Consider the following 19,247-nt stretch of genomic DNA (forward strand, 5'->3'; position numbering starts at 1 on the left):
GAGATATCACTTATTTCCAGTGAGAATGACCTTTATCAAAAAGTCCCCAAACAATAAATGTTGGTGTGGATGCAGAGAGATAGGAACACTCATACACTGCTTGGGGGAGTGCAAACTAGTACAACCTCTGTGGAAAGCAATCATGGAGATACCCTAAAGCGATACAAGTAGATCTACCATTTGATCCAACAATCCCATTATTGGACATCTACCCAAAAAAACAAAAGACATTCTATAAAAAAGACATATGCACTCGAATGTTTATAGCAGCACAACTCACAACTGCAAAGATGTGGAAAGAACCCAACTGTCCATCAATACATGAGTGGATTAATAAAATGTGGTATATGTATATCGTCGAGCACTATTCAGCTATAAGAAATAATGGTGATATAATAGAGCTGGAACACATTTTACTAAGTGAAGTATCCCAAGAATGTAAAAGAAGCACCACATATACTCAGCAGCAAATTGGTTTCACAGATCAACAACTTAGTGCACATACAGGAATAACACTTATCAGGTGTCGGCCAGATGGGAGTGGGAAGGATGGGATGGGTATATACATACGTAATGAGTGTGATGCGCACCGTCTGGGGAATGGATAGGCTTGAAGCTCTGACTTGGGGGGTGGGGGGAAGGTGCGGCAGGGAGGGGAAGGCGGGGAAAGGGCAATATGCGTAACCTAAACATTTGTATCCCCATAATATGCTGAAATAATAAAAACAAAACAAAAAGATGAGGATATTCACAGGAAAATATATTTGCTAGAGCTATACAATAGGATAATAAATTCATTTTTAAAATAATAGGAGCAATAATTGCTTTAAAAGTAGTAATAAAATATATACAACTTACTTGTTTACTTATAAAAATGTTATAATCCATTGGGTATTTTTCTGTGTTTTTCTTACGGTTGTTAAAAATTGAAAATTCACTGTTTTCCTTCCCTAATTTATAAAGAAGATGCTGAAATTCAACTGCATATTCCAGAGGCTCAATTCCATAAGAAACATTTTCAAATTGCAGTATTCCTCTGTAAAATTAACAAAAAGCCACAATGATGACAGTTTATAAAAAAAAAAAATTAACAAAAAGATTTTAAGTGCTTTTAATCAAATCTATATTATGAAACTCTGACAAAATCCAGAAAAAGAAATGACAAAGATATAAAACATTTCGAGTCCAGTATTTTGATCCAACCTCTGTCTTAGAGAGGATTCTGAAGAGACAAAATATTACCCTAATCCACAAAACCAACTTTCTATTTCTTTTATAGTTACAAAAGCTAGAAATTACCTTATCAATTGCTAAATGTACAAGCATATGCTATTACAGTGATCAAGTATTAATAATTCCTCTGTTTTTCAAGTCAGTGACTTAACTATCTTAAACATAGCTCCTCCCACACTCTTGTAGTAAATCAAGTTTAATTCTCATTTCTGTGGTTATGAAAAAATAACAGAGCAAAGAAGACAGGAAATCTAAACCTTTGAGAGAATTAGAAATGTCTCTGTCAGTGAAGAAAGTGAGGAAATACAAGAGAATTAGAAACATGTTCAGAGGAAGATATCATTGAATAATCTACACATAGGAATCCTCCTCCAGCTCCACACTTAATATGAACAGAACAAATTCACAGCAGCCAAATAGCATAACTATGGTGTTTCGTAATCAATGGTGGAAAATAAAAAACCTCAGTCCAGAACACGTGCTGAGTGTGACAACAGAATTCAGATATCCTTCGATATTTCCTTGATAGTAGCATTGAGTCTAGGAAAGAAAAAATGTATGGTTACTTAGGAATTAACAAAATGTTATAATGATTTCCTACTTCTATGCTTGACAGAAACCTCCTGAATGTTTTTGACAGGCTACGTTGTAGTCTATATCAGCATGAGTAAAGTGACATGCAGAAAGTCTCCCCGTATCTGCCACTTTCACTATATTAACTACTCTTTTTAGATTATGACTTGGGATTACTATTTTATACTCTGCATCCAAAGCATTACCTCATGTTACATAAAATTATTTTCCATTATATAAATTTAGTTCACTGACTAAAAGACAAAGATCTAAAATACAGATTTTAGATCTGTATTTTTTTAAAAATCTAATATGCCGCTAAAAAGAAACATATAAAAATATAACTACACAGAATATTGAAGGGAAGGATGCCAACACAAACAAAAGGATGATTCTGAAGCTATATTAATTCAGGAAATGTGGACTTTGAGGCAAGAAGCACTACTAGAGATAAAGATGGAAATTTCATGATATGGGTTTTTCAATTCATCAGGAAGATACAAATATTCCAAACTGATATTAAATTAATAACACAGCTTCAAAATATATAAAGCAAAAATTAAAAGAATAGTAAAAGTAGAAAATATATAATTATAAAAGAGATTTTTAAACCTAATTTTTCTCAGTAACTGATAAAATCAAGGATTCAAAATCTACAGAAGGTTGGAACAACATGGTTAGTAAATGACCTATTTAATACATGTAGAACACTATACGTAAAATCTTTAAAATACACTTTCTAAAGATACATAGAATATTTACAAAAATGAAATCATATTCTGGGCCATAAAGTGGGACTCAACATGTTTCAACAGACTGAAACTGTACAGTTTGGTCTCTGACCACTGTTCAATCAAGCTAGAGATATAGAGAGTAGCAAACGTCTCAGAAATAAAAATTATATAATGTCTACAATTCAACAGTGTTATAAATTTGGTATAAATAAATATAAGATTTGTTAGAAAAACACACTGCTTTATGATGGAACTAAGGGCAAGAAGAAGGGCCAATAAAGGGAAATGATAGTCCTATCCAATTTAAGTAAAGCAACATGGTGCCCAATTTAGTATTTCTATAAAATTTTAATATATGCTGAGTGCTAGGCACTTTTCTAGAAACTAGTTTTACAGCAATGAATAACACAGCACAAAAGCCCACAGGAAGATTATAGTGCACTGGAGAGACAGAAAATAAATAGATAAAATGTATGGTAGATCATATACTGATAACTGCCATGGGAAAAGCATAACAGGTAAAGGAAATATAGAGAGTATTAGGGTAAGAGAGCAATTTAAAATAGGGGCTAGTCAAGGACTGATAGAGTGATTTTGAGGACAGAACTGAAGAATATGAGGGAAAAAGACATGTGGGTCTCTTGAGAAAGAACAAGCATTTGGATCCCATGAAATAGAAAGCATGAAGACTTTGGAAGGAGAACATGCTGATATGTTTAAAGAACCGCAAGGACAGACACCAGTGTGGCTGGAACCAAGTGAGTGAGGGAGAGAGCAACAGGAAGAGCTCAGAGAGGTAAAGGGAGCCGGACTGTGCGAAGCCTGAAAGACACTGGAATCGCCACTTTCTGGTGAGAGGAGAACATTTGGCCGCCACTTTCTAGTGAGGGGAGGACATCCCATGGAGGGTTCTGAGCAGAACGTGATCTGACTAGATTTAACAGGATCAAACTGGTTTCCATGTTGAGAACTGACCAAGGGGATGGACAAGGTGTGGAAGCTGTGGTGATAATCCACACTGGATATGGGGTTTCCTTGGGAATGGACAGGATCAGTGGATGGAGGCAGAGGAAGAGGCTAAATTCTGGATACACAGTTTGAAGGGCAGGGTCAATCGGATTCATTGACTGACCATTGATGGATGGGATGGGAGAGTAAAAAAAGATTTCTGATCTGTAATTTGTGTCCAATAACATTTGTATCTACTTTTCTTATTCTTTAATTTAGATTCATTCATTCAACGAAATATAAAAAATAAGGAAATAAATAGTGCCTATGTTCCAGGCAGTGTTAAAGGTGTTAGGTCAATTTAATTTGTCTTTAATTTACCAAGAATTCAGGAAAGCCTAGTCATTAATCAATGAATACCTTAAATATATCCCCTGTGAATCCTGATAGCCTTCTGTATTAAGAAACCCAGATATGAAACCATCCTCATATAGCCATCTGATTTTTGAGAAAGCAAACAACAATATACAGGGAATAGAACCCGTATTTAGTAAATGGTGCTGAGAAAATAGGATAGCCACATGCAGAAGACTGGAACAGGATCTGCACCTCTCACCTCTCACAAAAATCAACTGATGATGGATAACAGACATAATTAAACCTAAGGAACACAACCATAAGAATTCTATAAGAAAACATTGGAAAAACTCTTACAGACCTCAGCCTAGGCAAAGAATTTATGAAGAAGACCCCAAAAGCAATCACAACAACAACAAAAATAAATAGGACCCGATCAAATTAAAAACCTTCTGCACACCCAAGGAAACTATCATTAGAGTGAACAGACGACCTACAAAATAGGAGAAAATATGTGCATGCTATAAATCTGATAAAGGGCTGATAACTAGAATCTATAAAGAACTCAAGCAAATTGGCAAGACAAAGTCAAACAACCCATTAAAAAGTGAGCGAAAGACTTGAACAGAAACTTTTCAAAAGAATATAGACTAATGGGCAACAAACACAGTAAAAAATGCTCAACATCTCTAAACATCAGGGAAATGCAAATCAAAACCACCTAACTCCAGTGAGAATGCCTTTTATCAAAAAGTCACAAACAACAAATGTTGGTGCGGATGCAGAGAGACAGGAAACCTCATACACTGCTGGTGGGACTGCAAACTAATATAACCTCTATGGAAAGTAGTATGGAGATACCTCAAAGAACTAAAAGTAGAACTACCATTTGATCCAGCAATCCCACTACTGGGTATTTATCCAAAGGAAAAAAGGACATTCTATAAAAAAGACCCCTGCACTCGAATGCTTACAGCAGCACCATTAACAATCTAAGAGATGTGGAAACAACCGAAATGCCCATCAATACATGAGAGGATTAATAAAAATGTGGTATATATGTACCATGGAGTCCGTAAAAATGGTTGAATACCTCTTGTATTAACTTGGCTGGAACTGGAGACAGTTATTCAAGTGAAGTATCACAAGAATAGAAAAACAAATACCACATGTACTCAATACTAAATTAGAACTAATCAATCAACACTTACGTGCACATATGAAAATAACATTCATTGGAAATCAAGCAGGTGGGAGGGGGATGAGGGGATGAGTAAATTCACAACTAATGGATACAATACACACTATCTAGGTGATGGGCACACTTATAACTTTGACTCAAAAAGTACAAAAGCAATTTATGTAACCAAAACATATGTACCCTATAATATTCTTAAATTTAAAAAAATAAATAAAAACATAAAATGAAAGTACTTATTTAATGTAAAAAGTGTTTTTAAAAAATCTTTAAAACATAGAACTTAAATCTTACCTCAATATTTGAAGAATGAGAATTCACAGATCCTTGATTATACAAATAAACCATAAAATTATCTGCTACAAAATATCTGAATATAAAAAAGAGTGAGAAAATGTTTTAAATGATTCTTTTTGAAACATATAAAGCAACAGTCAGTAAATTGACACTTTAAGCTAAACTCTGACCCACCCTATGTTTTTCTTCTTTTTTTTTTTTTTTATTTCGGCATATTATGGGAGTACAGATTTTAAGATTTCAATAAATGCCCTTTCACCCCCTCCCCCCAGAAGTCTGAGTTTCCAGCATGACCATCCCCCAGATGGTGCACATCTCACCCACCCTATGTTTTGTAAATAAAATTTTATTGGAACACAGCCATACTCATCCACTTACATATTATCATGACTGTTTTCTTGCTACAAGAGCAGAGAGGTTGAGTGGTTTTGACAAAAACCATATGGCCCTCAAAGCCTAAAATATTTACTATCTGGACCTTTAAAGAAGTTTCTCAACCTCTGCCATAAAGGTAGTATTTTCTTTATACAAAAATTTAATTTTTACAGAAACCAATACACATTTACTCAAAATAGTTTTCCTAACTGAATAGACCCCTTTAAAGAAAATAAGAAGGTACTGTAAGAAGAGGGCAAAGCATTTTAAAATTTTAAAAGATATGAACTGGATGTATGATTATGAGACTTTTCTTACATTCTTTCTAAGTTTTCCTACCATACATATATATTACATGCATATATTATAATGAAGTGGAAGATTATTATGTAAAAGTCATATTCATCTGAGCATATGTACTGACACTTCAAGTCTTAAGTTCAACTTTGCTATATCATCCCTATACTTATTATGTTATTTTAGTTATGCTGCCTCACTTCATGCTCACTCTTCAACCCAAGATAACTTAACTCAATGCCCCAGACTAGCTTCTGTTGGGAAGCTGCCATGAAAACTGATCTCACAAAGGCTACTATTGACCTCCCAGCTGTCAACTCCAAAGGGCAGTTTGAAGCCAAGTAAAAATACTCTGAAGCACTTCAAGCCACATCCCTTTCTTTAAACCATCTCTTCCTCAGTGTAAATGATACCACTTCCTCCTGGTTTCCTTTATGTGTTTCCTTCTAACTTTATGAAGTCCCTTTACTGGGATCCTTCCTGCATCCCTAAAATGTTTCCGTGGCATTCAATACTAGGCTGTTGTTCCTTCTCACCTTTAACAATCACCCCACCTCTATAGATTTATATTGTTCATTTCTGTGGCTTCATTCACTACCTATATAAGAAGATGGCCTGAATTACTATAGCTCTGTGGTTTATTTTGACGTCAGATAGTGTGAGGCCTCCAGCTTTGTATTTTTTGGCCAAGATTACTTTGGCTATTCATGGTCTTTGGTAATTCCATAGGAATTTTAGGATTATTTTTCTATTTCTGTGAAAAATGTCACTGGAATTTTGATGGAGTTTGTATTGAATCTGTAGATTACTTTGGACAGTATGTGCATTTTAACCATATTAATTCTTTCAATCATGAACATGAGATATCTTTCCACTGATGTCTTCCTGAATTCCTTTCATTAATGTTCTGTAGTTTTCAGTGCACAGTTCTTTCACATTCTTGGTTAAATTTATTCCTAAGTATTTTATTTTTGTAGCTATTATAAATGGGATTGTTTTCTTGATTTCTTTTTTGGATAGTTTATTATTAATGTATAGAAATGCTACTGATTTGTGGATGTTGATTTTATATCCTACAACTTTACTAAACTCATTTATTGGTCTAACAGTATTTTGGTAGAGTTTTCAGGGATTTTATATATTTCATATATATGTATATTCATATATAAAAGATCATGTCATCTGCAAACAGGAAAAATTTAACATCTTTCCTTCCTATTAGGATGACTTTCATTTCTTTTTCTTGCCTAATTGCTCTGGCTAGAACTTCCAATACTACCTTAAATATAAGTGGTGAGAGTGGGCATCTTTCTCTTGTTCCTGATATTAGGTGAAAAGCTTCAACTCTTCATCACTGAGTATGATGTTAGCTGTGGTGCTGTCATATATGACTTTACTGGGTTGTACATTCCTCCTATATCTCATTTGTTGAGAGTTTTTATAATGAAAGAATGCTGAAACCATACTTTTTTCCCATGTTCTAAACTAAATTAACTGCCTACTGGACATTTTCCCTGGGATGTCCCACAAACACATCATAACCAGCATCTTTAAGAATGAGCCCATATTTCCCTAGACTCAGATATTCTACCCCTCCCTCTACCCTACCAAATCCTTACTACCACTAGGTTTAATCTATTAATAAATCTTTTATTCTGCCACATCAGCATTTCTCACAAACAAAAATTCCCTATCTCTATATAGTCATAGTTCTGCTTCCCATTATTTCTTATATAAAGCTATTTGCGATAACTTCCTAATTGTCATTAGGCTGTCATAATAACTATGCAGGCAATTTCCCAAAACAATATACATTTGCACTATCCACCTCCCAAGCTCCAGTCCCTACAACTCTTAACAATGTGTATAGTCTTAATAAGATGTTCAAATGCAATGAGAGCTTTCTCACTTTCCCTCTTATACTCTTCAAAAGTTCTTTGTGCTACCATACATCATATTCTTCTTCTCTTCTGTCTAAATAAGTGAGTCAACCCTTTCTTTGGGAGAATTCCTTAGTATCTTACACAATGAATTACTTATTTACACCTTTCATCTCTTTTTCTCACTTTAAGAAACTTCCCCTCAGCCACAAAAACACTTCCTGTTTTTTTTCTCTCTTAAGAAATACTCAACTAAGCCTCTTTTTTCTCTGCCCAATGTTCTTGAAGAAGTTATTTTTACTTGCTACCTCCAGTTTTGCATAATCCACCTCGCCCAAATAGCATGCAGTCTAGTTCTATTCCCCAAATTTAACTGAAGCTCTTGAATGGCACAAATGACTTCCAAGCCAGCCTTTCTCAGCTGGGTTTCCATCAGAGAATTAAATCCTACAGAAAACTACTTCAATGATTTTCTTAATTCTCTAAAAAGTGGCACACAGCTAGGTACTATTCTCCATAAAATATTCACCAGCTCTCCAACAGTGTAAGATCTGATCTCTATATTAAATCCCTACCCCCATCCCTCATGGTGGTCCCACCTCTCTGGTAAAACCCTCACTGATGATATCAGTCACAGATTTACTTCTTTTTGTGACATCCTTCCCCGAGTATAAAGCTCGTGCTGGTCCTGCCAACTTAATATCATATAGACCAGTATTCAGGAGATGAGTGCCTATTTCTTCTGTTCCTAACTCCCATTTACAAAAGACTACTTCAGCCATTAGAAACAAAAGTTTAATTAAGTCACAGGAGAGCATTTGTTTACCTGAGAAAACTAAAAATTTAAATAACAAATTCATTTATTTTTCTCCATACTCCTTTTTTTATTATAAACAACTTCATAGAAATAAAATGAAACCCAAAACTAAAAACTAAAAAATTACCTTTGCTTAAGGTGTACAGTATATGGTCTCTCATCTATTGGAATAATATAGGATATCTGTTCCTAGAGAATCCAGAACAACTGAGAGTGAAGACAATGTTAATATTAAGAAGCTAAATAACAATTTATATCAATTAATCCCTCCAAACAATGCTTAAAATATCTTAATTGTTACATTTGATTAAATCTGCAACAAATTACCCCAAAAAAATTAAGATTTACTTTATAATCCATTCTTAGTATTTCCACAAAAATAAACCCAACCTGAGGATTTACATAGGATTAGAAATCTACCTGTAACTAAACTGTTAATTCTGATGAAAGAATAGACCATGTGCTATGCTATAATGCTTATTTAGGTGGCATCAGTGGGACAATAAATCAGTGAAGATTACTCTATCAGGCACAAAGATTATTTAATCATTTCCTTAAAAGTCCTCCTAGGATATATTGCCTGTTCCCTATATTCATAAGTAGATTATTCAATAAAATTTTATATTATCTTTTATTCTATCACTACTAATTTCAAGTTAGAACACGGATGACAACAGGCTGGAAAATCTGTAGTTCAGTGAACCTGAGTGATGACATTCTATCCAACAAGAGGGAGCAAGTGAAATGCACTAGATAGAGCATCAGTGAAAAGAAAAATTAGTTAAAGCATATAAAAATGAAAAGGACATAAATATCAAAACAAAGAAAAAGTACAGAAAAAGATAAGCACTCAAGGATCTCTGAAAATAAGAAGCAACCAAGATACTGTACAAATCAAAGAAGAATGAGGCAGGTAGTTACCAGGTCAAAAATGAAACCAGAAGATTAACATCAATAGTGATAAATCAAGTTGCTATAATCACTCCCTTCCTCTTCCACCCCCGCCCCAACCCCTACCAATATAATGTAATGAGATGAGTACTTCACCTCTATGGTAATCTTCCCTAAAACTCACTAATCATGAGAAAATATCAGACCAACCCAAATTGATGGGTATTCTACAATATACCTGACCAATACTCTTCAAAATTGTCAAGGTCATGAAAAACAAGAAAAGAATGAGAAACAGAGTAAAGGGCACTGGGATTCATGCAATGTAGTTTCTTAGGTGGGATCCTGGAGCAGAAAAAGCACATTAGAGGAAAAATTGGTATAATCCAATAAAGTAGTCTGCTGACTAGTTAAGTGCCAATGTTAATTTCTTATATTTAATAAATGTAAGGTATCAACATGGCTATATAGGATTTAACATTAGGGGAAAGTAAGTAAACAGTACAAAGGAACTCTCAGATAATATCTTTGCAATTTTTCTGTAAGTCTAAAATTATTCCAAAATTGTTAAAGATTATTTTCAAAAGAAGAAAAATCAAAAATACATTGAGGAAAGAAGCAAAGCAGGCAGGTGTCAGATATAAGGCAGAAATACCAAAAAGAAGATCCTTATACTGAAGCAGGAAAGTATCCTACTTTTAAAATTTGCATTGGTGAGAAAATAGTTCCTTACTGAGTATGACCTGAATGTGATAACTAAACACAGATCCTGGAACATCTTTATCATTTTTTTAAAGTGAACTTGATCTGTGAACTTGACCCTATGCAGTCCTTGGATGAATATTTTGTTTTCTCAAAACAAAAACCTCTTATAGTAATTAATTAAGATGTTAGTAGATGTTAGTATGAAGGAATACTTCCTTTAACTATACTTCTAACTAAGGGAGTTATCATGAAATGCCTTTTGTTTTTAGGCTATATAGAAAAACTGGGGTAGATCTCTAAAGAGTGTAGAGGGTGGATAATGGTATTGAAAAAATATAGGAAATTCTTGTTTTAATTTGTATAACAGGCAAATGAACCACTTTTGATGATTAAGAAGTTTCATCCCTGAGACATCATCAAGATGGCAGAGTAGAGGCCATTCAACTCTACAAAGAAGTACTAAAACAGTCAGCAGATAACCACATATCAAGTAGAACATCTATGAGGGAAAACTGGGATTCTGCAAGGAAATGACAGGGAATCTCTAATGCACAACAGAGGGAAGTAAAGAAGCAGCCAGTCTAGCTGGGACTGGCTTAGAGCCAGAAGGAATTCCCCACTGCAGGGAAAAGGTAAGTGAGAGATGCCCAACGGTCCACTTTCCCAGCAGAGATGCCTGCAGTACTAACCACAAGAGAGCCCCTCAAGCCACACAGGCCTTGAGCCTACGACAGGGAGCTGCCTGGACTCCACACAACTTAACTGTTCCAGAGACGGAATTCACACTGGATCCCACTTGCACCGAGACCCAGACAGAGGCAACATGATACCATCTTGAGAGCCTGCCCCCGTGGCCAGCACCGTGTCATGGAGCCCAACAGCCCCTGCATCTGTACATCCCTGAAGCCCACTTGACATCCTCCAGTGTCCACCCTGGGGGCTACAGCACTGCAACACCAGCTGGAACAGGTGGTGTGGCTGAGTCCCCAGCATCCTAGCCCATACAATGTCCTACATTCTAAGGAACAGGCAGTGAAGCACAGAGGAAGGTGCCCCTGGAACAAAGAGAACTGAAGCACATGCTTTCCAAGGCCTAAGAGTAGCCTGCCTGGGGCTGCTGCCACTGACACCAACGTGATGCATTCCAAGCAACAGGGCCGCCACATACTCACACGTGCCTTCAGTTAGCCTGGGAGGCCCACTCAACAACTTCCTGGGATCTGAGGGCAAGCTCAACCTTCCCAGCACCACTGGTGCCCACATGTAGCACTGGGGTCTGATATGTGTCCCACCCCACCCACAATACCACTGGTACCCTTGTTTGCCTCCTGGGGGCCCACAGACCAGCCCACCTGGCCTGCCACCACCCACCTACTCATGTGTGCCAAACAGAGGCCTGGGGACTGGCCAACCCAGCCCACTGCCACTACCACTGGTGTTCACATGAACCACCCGGGGTCATAAGGTCTGACCCACCACTGCTACTACCACTGCTGGTGTCATGCACACTGCCCAGGGGCCTGAGGACCCATCCACCCAGCCTGCATCTGCCACCCCTGTGAACATGCCTACCTAGTGACCTTATCCCCAACAAAGCCTTGCTACAGCCTCCAGTAACTCAGAGATCCTAATTCACTGGGAAACTCACAGACACCATTGATATTGATTACAACTGAAGAAATCATACAGAAATCATACACTACTACATCCACCCAGAATAAAAGCGAAAGCACCCAATGAATCAACACTAGAGATACACCTATAGAAAAAAACTCTTTCATATGAAGGCCAATCTATAGAAGAAGTGACTGTTACAGCAGATGCATGGATATCAATCTAAGTACACAAGAAACATTTAAAAAGCAAGAAACCGGACAACGTGAAAGGAACATAATTCTCTAGTAACAGATCTCAAACAAAATAAAATCTATTAAAAGCCTGAAAAAGAATGCAAAACAATAAAATTAAGGAAACTCAGGGAGATAAAAAAGAACACAGATAAACAAAACAAAGAAATCAGGAAAATAATTCATGATCTGAATGAGAAATTCAACAGAGATATATATCATTAAAAAACACCAAAAAAATCCTGGAACTAAATAATTCAATAAAGTTAATAAAAAATACAATTAAGAGCTTCAATAAGGCTAGATCAAGCAGAAGAAAGAATTACTTAATTTGCAGACAAATTTTTGAAATACCCAGTAGATTAAAAAAAAAAGAATGAAGAAAGTATAGATGATATATTGGACATCATAAAACCAACAAATACTCAAATTTGGAGGATTTCAGGAGAAGAAATGGGCAAAGACATAGAAAACAGAAAACCTATTCAATACCTATCTAATGAAATAATAGCTGAAAACCTCACAAATCATACAAAAGATATACACATCTGATACAGAAAACTAAAATCACCTAGTAGGCTCAATCCAAAAAGTTCTTCTCTAAGGCACATTGTAGTCAAAATGACAAAAGTCAAAAACAAAAAGAGAATTCTATGAACAGAAAAAGAATCGAGTCACATATAAGGGAATCCCCATCAGAGTAACAGTGTATTTCTCAGTAGAAACCTTACAAGCCATGAGAGAATGTGATGATATATTCAAAGTGCTGAAACAAAACAACTCTGGGCCAAGAATACTATACCCAACAAAGATATCCTTCAAAAATGAAATAAAGTCTTTTCCAGACACATAAAAATTGAAGGAATTAATCACCACTAGACTAGTGCTACAAGAAATCCTTAAAGGAGATCCACATCTAGAAGTGAAAGGACAATATCTACCATAAAGAAAACACACAAAAGTATAAAACTCACTGATAGAGCAGACACACAAATGAGAAGAGAAAGAAGTCAAATGATACAACTACAGAAAAAGACTAAATCACAGCAATAAATAATAAGAGGGACAAAAACAAAGAATATACAGATAATCAGAAAACAATTAACAAAATGACAGGAATAAATTCATATTTATTAATAATAATCTAAATGTAAATGGATTAAATTACCCATTTAAAAAATATAGACTGGCTGAATTTTAAAAAATGACCCCACTATATTCAGCCTACAAGAAACTCACCTGTAAATAAAGATATAGATTGAAAGTGAAGGGATGGAAAAAGATATTCTACACAAATAGTAACCAAAGTGAGCAGGAGTAGCTGTATTTATATAAAATAAAACAGACATTAAGGCAAAAACAAGAAAAAGAAAAAAATAAGGTCATTATATAATGATAAGGGATCATTTCAACAAGAAGATATAAGAATTATAATACACATAAGCCAAACACTGAACCACCCAGATATATACAGCAAATAGTATTAGAGTTCAAGAGAGAGATAGAACCCAATATAATAATATTTGGGGACTTCAAAACCCCACTGTCAGCACTGGACAGATCATTAAGACAGAAAATCAATAAAGAAATGTTAAATTTAAAGTATACTTTAGACCAAATGGACCTTACCGACACTTACAGAACATTTCATAAAACTACTGCAGAATACATTCTTCTCGTCAGCACATGGAACATTCTCCAGTATAGACCATACACCAAGCAAGTCACAAAATAAATCTCAAAAAATTGAAATCATATCAAGTGTTTTCACAGACAACAATGAAATAAAACTACAAATCAATAACAAAAGAAAATTTGGAAACTGTACAAACACATGGAAATTAAACATGATCCCAAATGACCATTAGATCGAGGAACAAACTAAGAAAAAAAAATAATAAAAATTCTTGAAACAAATGAAAATGGAAACACAACTTACCAAAGCCTATGGATTGAGCAAAAAAGTGCTATGAGGGAACTTCATAGCAATAAACACCTGCATCAAAAAAGTAGAAAGATCTCAGATATTGTACCTTTTATGTAGGTTTTTCCCCTTCTACTCCTCTCCCCTCCTCCTGTTTGATTTCCAGATTTTATTTCCCTCTGTGCACATGTGTGCTCATCAGTTAGTTCTAATTTAATAACGAGTACATGTGTATTTATTTTTCCATTCTTTAGATATTTCACTTAGGATAATTGTCCCCACTTCCATCCAAATTGTTGTAAAAGGCATTACTTCATCAATGAACACTATTTGGGTGATAGGGACACAGAGCTATGACTCCAGCATTACAAAACCGATCCACGCAACCAGAAACATTTGTATCCCCTTAATATTATGAACTTTAAAAAATAAATAAGTAAATAAAACAGAATTATAAAAAATTTAAAAAAAAGAAAACATAAAGGGTTACCTGACTCATATTACCCTAGTGCTAGCACATATATCAGTTTCTCAGGAAAAAAAATAAACTTTTTTCTATCCCTGAGTGGCATCAGGAATATACCATCAAAGCTTTTGTATGAAAGGATAAATGATGCACAATATTCCACATGCAAGTTTCACAGATATTTAAAAACTATTCATATTCTGGGTACAAGCTAAGAGAATAGTATTTAAGCACAGTTTCACAAATAAACTTTACAGAGTAAAAAAAAAAGAGAAAAATTTCAGATAAATAACCTAACAATGCACCTCAAGGAACAAGAAAGGCAAGAACCAACCAAACCCAAAATTATTAAAAGAAGAGAAATAATAAAGATCAGAGCAGAACTTGCCAGGCAAGTGTCTCACACCTATAATCCTGCACTCTGGGAGGCCAAGACAGGAGGATCGCTTGAGCTCAGGAGTTCGAGACCACCCTGAGTAAGAATGAGACCTTGTCTCTACTAAAAATGAAAACAAAAAAAAAAAATAGCTGGGCATGGTCTTGCACGCCTGTAATCCAAGCTATTTGGGAGGCTGAGGCAGGAGAATTGCTTAAGCCCAGGAGTTTGAGGTCGCAGTGAGCTATGATGATGCCACTGCACTCTAGCTGGGGTGATGGAGTAAGACTCTGTCTCAAAAACAAAAAATCAGAGCAGAACTAAATGAAATAGAGACTAAAAAGAAATACAAGTATCAACAAAACAAAAAGTTGGCTTTTTGAAAAGTTCAAGCAAAATTAATAAAACAATTGCTGGAATAACCAAGAAAAAAGAAAACATCCAAATAAACAAAATCAGAAATGAAAAAGGAGACATTACAAGTAATACCAAAGAAATAAATAGGATCATAGAGACTATTATGAACAGCTGTGTGCTAAAAACCTGGAAAACCTAAAGGAAATGGATAAATTCCTGTACACACACTATCTCCCCAGACAGAACCAGAAAGAAATAGAAAACCTGAATAGACCAATAAAAAGAATGAGATTGAATCAGTAATAAAAGCTTAGGACCAGATGGCATTATTGTTGAATTCCACCAAACTTTTAAAGAAACACTAACACCAATGTTTCTCAAACTATTACAAAAAATTAAAGAGGAGGGAACCCTTCCTAACTCATTCTACAGGGCCAGTATCACTCTGATAAGAAAAGCAGACAAGGGTGTAAGAGAAAACTATAGCCCAATATCCCTGATAAACACAGACGCAAAAATTCACCACTTTTAATTGCTCCACTGGCAAACTGAATCTAAGAACACATCAAAAAGAGAATATACCACGATCAACAGGGATGCAAGGATAATTCTATGTATGCAAATGAATAAGTGTGATATAGCACAGCAACAAAATGAAGCACAAAAACCATATGATTATCTCAATAAGTGCAGAAAAAGCATTTGATAAAATTCAACATCCCTTCATCATTAAAAACTCTCAACAAACTAGGCACAGAAGTAACATACCTCAACATAATAAAGCCCATATATGACAAACCCACAGCTAACGTCACACTGGATGGAGAAAAGCTGAAACCCTTTACTGGAAGAACTGGAACAAGGATGCCCACTCTCACCACTCTTACTCGACATAGAACTAGAAGTCCCAGCCAGGGAAATTAGGTAACAGAAAGAAATAAAAGATATCCAAATCAGAAAAGAGGGAGTAAAATTTTCCTCTGTTATCAGGTTTACAGAAAAAACTAAAGACTCCACCAAAAAACCTAAAAGAACTGAAATATGAATTCAGTAAAGTTGCAAAACACAAAAATATGCAAAAATCGATATAGCATTTCTATACACCAATAACAACCCACCTCAAAAGGAAATCAAGAAAATAATCTCATTTACAATAGCTACAAAAATATAAATTACATAAAAATAAATTTAACCAAGGTGGTGAAATATCCCTACAAAAAAACTAAAAAACATTGATGAAAGAAATTGAAGAGGACAAAGTAAAATGGAAAGGCACCTCATGCTCATGAATTGGAAGAATTAATATTGTTAAAATGACCATACAGCTCAAAGCAAACTAAAAATTCAATGCAATCTCTATTAAAATACCAATGACATTCTTCACAGAATAAAAAGGACAATCCCGAATAACTAAAGCAATCCTGAGCAAAAAGAACAGAGAGAGGGGCATCTCACCACCTGACTTCAAAATAAGTAAATCCACATATTTACAGCCAACTCATTTTCAACAAAGGCATCAAGAACATACACTGGGGAAAAGATACCCACGTTACTAAATGGTGCTGGGAAAATTGGATATCCACATGCTGATGAATGAAACTAGAGCCCCCTCTCTCTCACAATATACAAAAATCAACTCAAAATGAGTTAAAAACATAATTGTAAATCTCAAAGCTATATAATGACTAGGAAAAATAACACAAGAGAAATGCTTCCAGACATTTGTCTGGCAAAGACTTTACAGATAAGACTTTAAAAGCACAGACAGCAAAACCAAAAATAGACAAATGGGACTGTATTAGACTGAAAAGCTTCTGCACAGCAAAGGAAACAATCAAGTAAAAAGACAACCTGTACAATGACAGAAAATATTTACAAATTATTCATCCAACAGAATGAATATATCCAGAATATACAAGGATCTCAAAAAAACTCAACAGCAAAAAAAAAAACAAAACAAACAAAAAAAAAACCCAAAACAAAGGAAAAAAAATCCCATTCTCAAAGGAAGGCATACAAATGTACAAATGGCCAACAGGTATATGAAAAATGCTCAATATCCCACTTCCCTGATGGGAAATGCAGATCAAAACCACAATGAAATTTCATACTACCCCAGTTAGAATGGCTATCATAAAAAGGGAAAAAAATAACATTTGTTATTTTTCTGGTGAGCATGCGCAGAAAAGGGAACTCTTACTGGTAGGAAAAGGAAAAACTGTTGTTGGGAATGTCAATTAGTATTATAGAAAACGGTACAGAGATTTCTCAAAAAACTAAAAACAGAACTACAGAACTATCATATAATTCAGCAATCCCACTAGTGGGTATTGATCTAAGGGAACAGAAATCAGTATATCAAAGGGATACCTGCACTCGCATGTTTACTGCAGCACTATTCACAATATCTAATACATGGATTCAAACTAAGTGTCCATCAACAGATAAGAAAGTGTGACATATATACACAATTAAATACTATTCAACCATAAAAAAGGGTGAAATCCTGTAATCCGCTGCAACATGGATAAGCCCAGAGGATATTATGTTAAGCAAAATAAATCAAGCACAAAAAAACCCCAAATACTGTATGTTTCACTAATATGTGAGAGCTAAAATAAATTTTGAGACCATGGAAACAGAGAGTAGAGTTGTGAGTACTGGAGGCTAGGAAGGTCTGGGGGAGAGGAGGATGGGGAGAGGTTAACGGAAACAAATTACAGCTAGATAGAAGAGTAAGTTCTGGTGTTCTACAGCACTGTAGTGTGTATATGGTTAACTGTAATTTATGGGATATTTTCAAAAAGCTAGAAGAGAGGATTTTCATGTGCATAATGCAAAGAAGTGGTAAATGAGGTAAGATATGCTAATTACCCTAATTTGTTCTTTACACGTCATATGTGTATTGAAATATCACTCTGTATCCCATAAATATGCACAATTATTACGTGTCAACTAAAAAGAGAAAAAAAAGTCCATCTTTTCTGAGACTTCCCCCATGTGATTGTTCAACTAAGTGTACCAGAATGTTATTTGCAAAGTACTGGAATAACCTCAAAACACTCAGAAAACTCTCTACCTGGTCACCTCCTCATATATTACCCGAATCACCCACCTTCTCAAAACATATTTCAGTAAAGGTCTGGAACCCCTATGACCTTTAGGCATTTGGGGAATTGAACAAAGTAGATTTACCTGAATTTACAGCAACCTACATTGAAAATTCACCTTTCTGTTTCACAAAAGACATGGACCTGTTGGATGGTGTCTTAGGTTGGACTCCCTAGAAGTAGAGTCTGAAACATGGATCCGTTTACAAGTGCTTTATTGCAGGAGCCCTCTCAGGATAATCTTTTAAGGGAGTGAGAGAAGCAGGATAGGGAGAGACATGAAGCTAAAGTAGGTATGATTTCAAGTCTATTCTAGCCTCCGGCTGATCCCCTGGGGGAGGGAGCTCCGCAGTTTTGTGACCCAGAAAAACTTTTTTTTTTTCCCACCTTGAGGCAAGGGAGCTGTGGTTTTATATCCCCTTACCAATTACTCTTTGGCTGAAGGGCTTCCCTGGGGTATGCACTCAGGAAGTAACTCCCAGGAAACTCCAAGGGAAGTAACTCAATAACCCAGAGGTAATTCCCCAGAGAAGATTGCTAACTCTTGCTGCTGTACTCCATGAGCCAGGGGGTGGACGACCCAAACCAAACTGGTAAAGTGATTCTGGCAAGGGACTGGGGGACGGGGACACACCAACACCTCCTCCTACATCTCTGCCCTAAGAGCCCTGATCCTGACACCCCTGGTACTTATCACCTCCCTGCTCTGCTGTCTATTCTAGATTGTCTTCACCCCTCACCCTCAGCCATCATTTCTGCTTTTCTAAGTGGCCTGCCTGATGGGGTGCATGAGGTGATCCAGACGCACCTCCCAGAGGGTCCTCAGCCTCCAGTCACGATCATCAGACAATCCTTGCTGTAT

The 19,247-nt window shown here is 35.8% G+C and overlaps 1 protein-coding gene across 4 annotated transcripts in view; it reads right to left on the reverse strand.

The window, feature by feature from the left end:
• Positions 1-19,247, reverse strand: part of LOC105866637 (disintegrin and metalloproteinase domain-containing protein 32-like) — a 141,069-nt gene that overhangs the window by 103,466 nt on the left and 18,356 nt on the right. For 2 of the 4 annotated variants that reach the window (XM_075997369.1, XM_075997368.1), the window contains exons 3-6: positions 8,837-8,898; positions 5,338-5,413; positions 1,697-1,773; positions 859-1,036 (exon numbers count right to left, since the gene is read on the reverse strand). In XM_075997369.1, the coding sequence (XP_075853484.1) occupies positions 859-1,036; positions 1,697-1,773; positions 5,338-5,413; positions 8,837-8,898 (393 nt within the window). Of the gene's footprint in view, positions 1-858; positions 1,037-1,696; positions 1,774-5,337; positions 5,414-8,836; positions 8,917-14,091; positions 14,149-19,247 lie in introns of all 4 variants that reach the window. The other 2 variants (XM_075997370.1, XM_075997371.1) reach the window with 2 other exon arrangements.

This window comes from Microcebus murinus, chromosome 24 (assembly GCF_040939455.1).
Source record: "Microcebus murinus isolate Inina chromosome 24, M.murinus_Inina_mat1.0, whole genome shotgun sequence".
Classification (NCBI taxonomy): Eukaryota; Metazoa; Chordata; class Mammalia; order Primates; family Cheirogaleidae; genus Microcebus; species Microcebus murinus.